General features: G+C 39.9%; 1 protein-coding gene across 3 annotated transcripts in view; it reads left to right on the top strand.

Annotated features, from left to right (window-relative positions):
- Positions 1-5063, top strand: part of LOC144213460 (uncharacterized) — an 11169-nt gene extending 6106 nt beyond the window's left edge. For 2 of the 3 annotated variants that reach the window (XR_013329973.1, XR_013329974.1), the window contains one exon: positions 2846-3116. Coding sequence is in view for 1 of the 3 variants with exons in the window: in XM_077741941.1 (XP_077598067.1) it covers positions 2846-2987; positions 3211-4246 (1178 nt within the window). In the remaining 2 variants the exon portion in view is untranslated. Of the gene's footprint in view, positions 1-2845; positions 3117-3210 lie in introns of those variants that run through there. The other variant, XM_077741941.1, reaches the window with a different exon arrangement.
- Positions 5064-5334: the final 271 nt, after the last annotated feature.

Raw genomic sequence — 5334 nt, 5'->3', positions numbered from 1 at the left:
TCCAAACAGAGGCATGTATGATTGGAGATTTGCTACCAGAAATGGAAAGACTCGTAAAGAAACTTTTGGAGAAATTTGTGCAAATGGGACATGTCAAATTTGATGATAGCCTGCTGGCAGTTGGTTATACAAACAGATGCCTGCAGCATGAAGATAGCAGGTTTGCTGTTGGCTTGGGCACCAGGTCCCTCTTCCAAGACCCCAATGAGGAGGATGAAATTAGGCAAAGCATCACACCAGCCATGCAAGCAACTTTTTTTTTCCTCTGTTCGCTCCTTCTACGAGGCTGTTGTAACTAAAATGATACAAAAATTTCCATTTGAGAATACAATACTGAGTGACTTAGTGGTGTTGGACCCAAGAAAGAGAAAGATGTTGGATTACACAAGTATTGTTAAGCTTGCAAACAGGTTTACACCCGACTTTGATCAGGAACAATTAAAAGATGAAAGGGAGGACTATCAACTAATACCTGATGATCTTCTCCCTCAGAAAAGTCAGGGTGGACAAACAATTCGTCCAGAGACATTTTGGCCTCATGTGTTCAAAATGGCTGGATCGCTTTCCACTGATGAGAAAGATGTATCTAATTTTACTCGGCCGTCTTCACAGTAATGCTGATAGCGAGTGGGTTTTCAGCCATGTGATGAAAATTCAGACCGAATACAGAAAGAACATGGGAACAGACACTTACTTCTTTATTACAGATGAAATTGTACTGTGACAACTGTTGCTCACAAGTGAGACCCTCATTAGAGCAGATAAAGTCTGCTAAATCATGCACATTGGCTTACAATAGGAAGCACCGAAGGCACAATTTATTGCATTTATTGCAAACTTTTTTAATTGAATAAAATACTTTGTATGCAAATTACCTTTGTTATTTCTATTACACTCTGGTTACCGCGAGTAAGCATGCATCGTACGGTCTTTGTGCGTTTTTGGGGGGGGGGGGGGTAGCAAGGGGAATCATAATCATTTATAAGGGCAGTTATCGGCAGAGGTTGACAGGTATGCACTCAGCGTTGTATGCGTAGCACCTGGAATATCAGATTAAATTGCCGTTTTACAAGCTCTAGTATCACACAAAAATACCACTTGAATTTCTTTCACAAAAAATGTGATCTCCAGTTTAACCAAATCAAATGGAAGAGTTTCCATTTAATTTAGCTCAACATATTCTCCATATTCAAAGTCCTCATTCAATTTATTAGGCATAGTGGCTAGTCATGTTGATTAGGCCTTGTTTTTAGAGACTCTCTTGTTTGGGCAATCACGCGATATATGCCCCAATTCTCCACAAACACGGCACCTCTCTGTAAAAAAAATCTTCAGTCGAGGAGGCCCCACTATTCTTTTCTTTTATACTTTCGGAGTTTAAATACCTACCGGACATAAGTACAGGGTACCGAGCGCCCTAAATATTTTTAACAAGATTTGTCTTCAACCATCATGAATCCAGGCGCTCTGCCGAAAATACTGCCCGCAAAGGTTTTTTACACGCCATGGCCACGGTCTTTTCCGGATGTTGGCCAAACCTTCCTTGCTGCAAAACATTTTTGAGCTCAGTGTGTGGTAAAGCCTTTCCTCAAAATGAACACTCAAAAGCCACATGTGAAAAAAGCATTTTCATGCTTGATTAATGGTAAAACCTTCTCTCAAAAGAACTACTTAAAAGGACACGAGAACATACACTGGTGAAAATTCATTTTCTTGCTCAATTTGTGGTCAAGCATTCCTGTTAGGTTCATTTTTAGTTATTTTTAATATAATATGAAACAATACAAGGGAGGCATCAATCAGTTATATCTAGGGTTAACTTGCAAGGGATAAATAATCTTGGCTAGTCTTCGACACAGATGATTCTAAAAGACTATTCATCTGCCAATTTTAAGCATCAAATCAAAACTATTACAAAGTTATCTATAATATAAAACAATTAAGGTGGGAACTAAAAACAACTCCATTGGAAATAAAACAAACAAGCCTCCATTCGGCAAAACAATTCCATAACAGGTGAACCGAACAGCACACTTTAAAAACAATATGCGAGTATTCCCGGAGGTTGATTGATAGCCATCCGTTGGGATCAAAAACAATTTAAGTCTTTCACAGATCATTGCGAATGTGCATCCCAAATTGAAGAAACTCATCTTAGATGACTACTACATTACTATTATATATGTTCACATTTAATCATTATATGTAGATGATCTACATATAATGATTAAATGTGAACATATATAATAGTATCCAAGAATGACCTCAACAATTCCCATTTAATAAAAGCTTAAATACGCAATAAAAGGCCCACACTGGTGAAAGACCATTTTTGTGCTCAGTTTGTGATCAAGCCCTTTCCCGTCAGCAATATTTAAAATCCCGCACAAGAACCCGGGATGGTGATAAAATATTTTTATGCTCTTTTTGTGGTCAATCCTTTCCGCATCCGCAATATTTAAAATAACCCATACTGGTGAAAAATCATTTACCTGGTTATAAAATTATGTGAATAAATACATTACATAAGATATTTTTGCATCACTCGTACCGGAAGCTGTTCGGTGACATCAGATCTGTGTGAAAAATTAGATTTTGGAATAATCTTGGAGGTTTATGTGATGAATAATAATAAATGAAAATGATAGAATATTTTATTTAATCAACATAATCCGAATGTCACCACTATTTTGTCTTTAAACTTTGTACCGGATGACTGGATCAAACCTAAAACCTGACTTTTCTGGCATTAATTATTGCAAAATAATCAACCATGCAATGATAAAAATATATATCCAATTTACAATTTCATATAGTGATACATATTATCTTTTTATCTTTGCAGGGCTCAGGGAAAATCTTGGTCCTGATGGGCAAAGTTCTGTTGGCCTTAAAAAGCTTCCCCAAATCAAAGAGGAAGAACCAGAGTTCCCTCAGCAACAAAGGAGAGAAGTGCAACTTCCAATCCAAAAGAAGGAAGATGATGTTGTTGTTGTTGTTGCACTACAAGCGCCTGAGGATTGCCCTCAGATAGCGCTAGAGTTGCCACTGGAACGCGGGTTATTTCATCCGGGGGGTAGTCGGAGGTGAGGGGCAGTCAAATGTCTCCGGCTGGATGAAAATTTGTTGGAATTCGCAGGCCGCGGCGAGCGGCCTCTCAGGAGACACCACGTGAAGGTTTCCAACTGTGTCTCCCCAAGAAGATGATGTCATCTGGTCTCCTGGTGGGGCCTTGACGAGGCAAGATTATCTGGTTGGGGGCAGCAGAGGGGTGGAGCCTGCAAACACATCTTCATGGCCCCAAATTAAAGAGGAGGAACCAGAGTGTGTTCAACAAACAATAATAGATGAGCAATTTCCAATCAAAAACGAGGAAGATTATGTCACCTGGTCACCTGGTGAGGCCGTGAAGTGGGGTGACTTGGGCGTGGTCAGTGTAGGGGTGGAGCCTGAAAACACCACCTCAACATGGACCCAAATTAAAGAGGAGGAGCCCGAGTTCCCTCAACAGTGCAAAAGAGAAGAGCAATCTCCAATCAAAAACGAGGAATGTGTGAAATGGTCAACTGGTGAGCCTTTGAAGAGTGAAGACGATCTGAGCATGGCCATCAGAGGGGCGGGGCGTATGAGCAGCAGCTCAACAGAAGGATGGTGTGGGAAAACTTTGGAGAAAAAGTCTTCTTTGAAAACCCATAGTAGGAGCCATACTGGGGAGAAACCCCTATCATGTACATTTTGTGGTAAAACATTCACACACAGGGGACACTTAAATAGTCATGCAAGAACACACACCGGTGAAAAACCATTTTCGTGTACAGTTTGTGGTCAAAGATTCACACAAAAGGGAAGCTTAATTGATCATGCAAGAACACACACTGGTGAAAAACCATTTTCGTGTTCAATTTGTTGTCAAAAATTCACACGGAAGGGAAACTTAAATAGTCATGCAAGAACACACACTGGTGAAAAACCATTTTCGTGTTCAGTTTGTGGTCAAAGATTCACATGGAAGGGAAACTTAATTTATCATGCAAGAACACACACCGGTGAAAAGCCATTTTTGTGTACAGTCTGTGGTCGAAGATTCATACACAAGGAAGGCTTAAAAACCCACATAAGAAGCCACACTGGTGAAAAACCATTTGTGTGTTCAGTTTGTGGTAAAGCCTTTTCTCAAAGGCACCACTTAAATAGCCACACAAGAACCTACACTGGCAAAAATACAATTTACCTGCTCAGTTTGTGATCAAACACTCACACAGAAGGAAGGCTTAAATACTCATGTATGAATATACACTGGTGAAAACATTTTCCTGCTCAGTTTATGGTCGAACATTTTCCCTAAGGAGAAGCTTAAACGAACACTTAATAACCCACACTGGAGATCAATGTTTTCCTGTTCAGTCTGGCCACAGCTTTGCTACAACAGCCCAATGGGAGACAAAGTTGGAAACCTTCACGTGGTGTCTCCTGAGAGGCCGCTCGCCGCGGCCTGTGAATTCCAACTAATACCACTCAGAGCTGCCAACAAGGACCGTGGCACCCTACGTTTTTCATCCAGCCGGAGACATTTGACTGCCCCCACCTCCGACTACCCCCCGGATGAAATAATCCGCGTTCCAGTGGCAGCTCTAGCGCTATCTGAGGGCAATCCTCAGGCGCTTGTAGTGCAAAACAAACAAACAAACAACAGCCCAATTAAAAAGCTACACAATTGAAAAACCTGAAAAGATGACTTAACAACCCACGCAGGAGAAAAGCTGTTTTATTGCTCAATTTGTGGCAGGAATATCTTAAACACACTTTGTCCACATCGGTCAGGAACACCTTTCCTGCTCAGATTCTTGCCAGAGATTTAGTCGTAAGATAGACTTAAAAGACTGGAATGGGTTGTGATAAGCATTGAGTGGCCAATGGCGGCTTTGCTGGCTTTTTCAATTTCTATATGAAAGATCATTGTAAATAATTGAAGTATTGTTGTATTTTGCATTTTGAAAATCTTGTTTACACTTTTTAATGTGTAATATACATCCACATGATTCAAATACAGTAATACCTTAAGATACGAGCTTACTGTGGTATCTATCTAGTCAGTATGTCAATTAACTCTTATCTCAAGTCAATTCTACCCATAGAAATGAACAAAATACAAATTAATCAGTTTTCATCCTAAAAAAAGACATTTCTTTCTATTTTTTACGACTCATAATTGTGAACCATCTGGTATGTTCATATCTCAAATTTCTCTCATATCTCAAGGGAAAATGGCTCAATTTACCTCGTATATCAGATTCCTCGTACGTTGGAACACTTGTATGTCAAGGTTTTACTGTA

This window comes from Stigmatopora nigra, chromosome 20, assembly GCF_051989575.1.
Source record: "Stigmatopora nigra isolate UIUO_SnigA chromosome 20, RoL_Snig_1.1, whole genome shotgun sequence".
NCBI classification, from domain to species: Eukaryota; Metazoa; Chordata; class Actinopteri; order Syngnathiformes; family Syngnathidae; genus Stigmatopora; species Stigmatopora nigra.
This window is presented reverse-complemented; position numbering and strand designations above follow the sequence as displayed.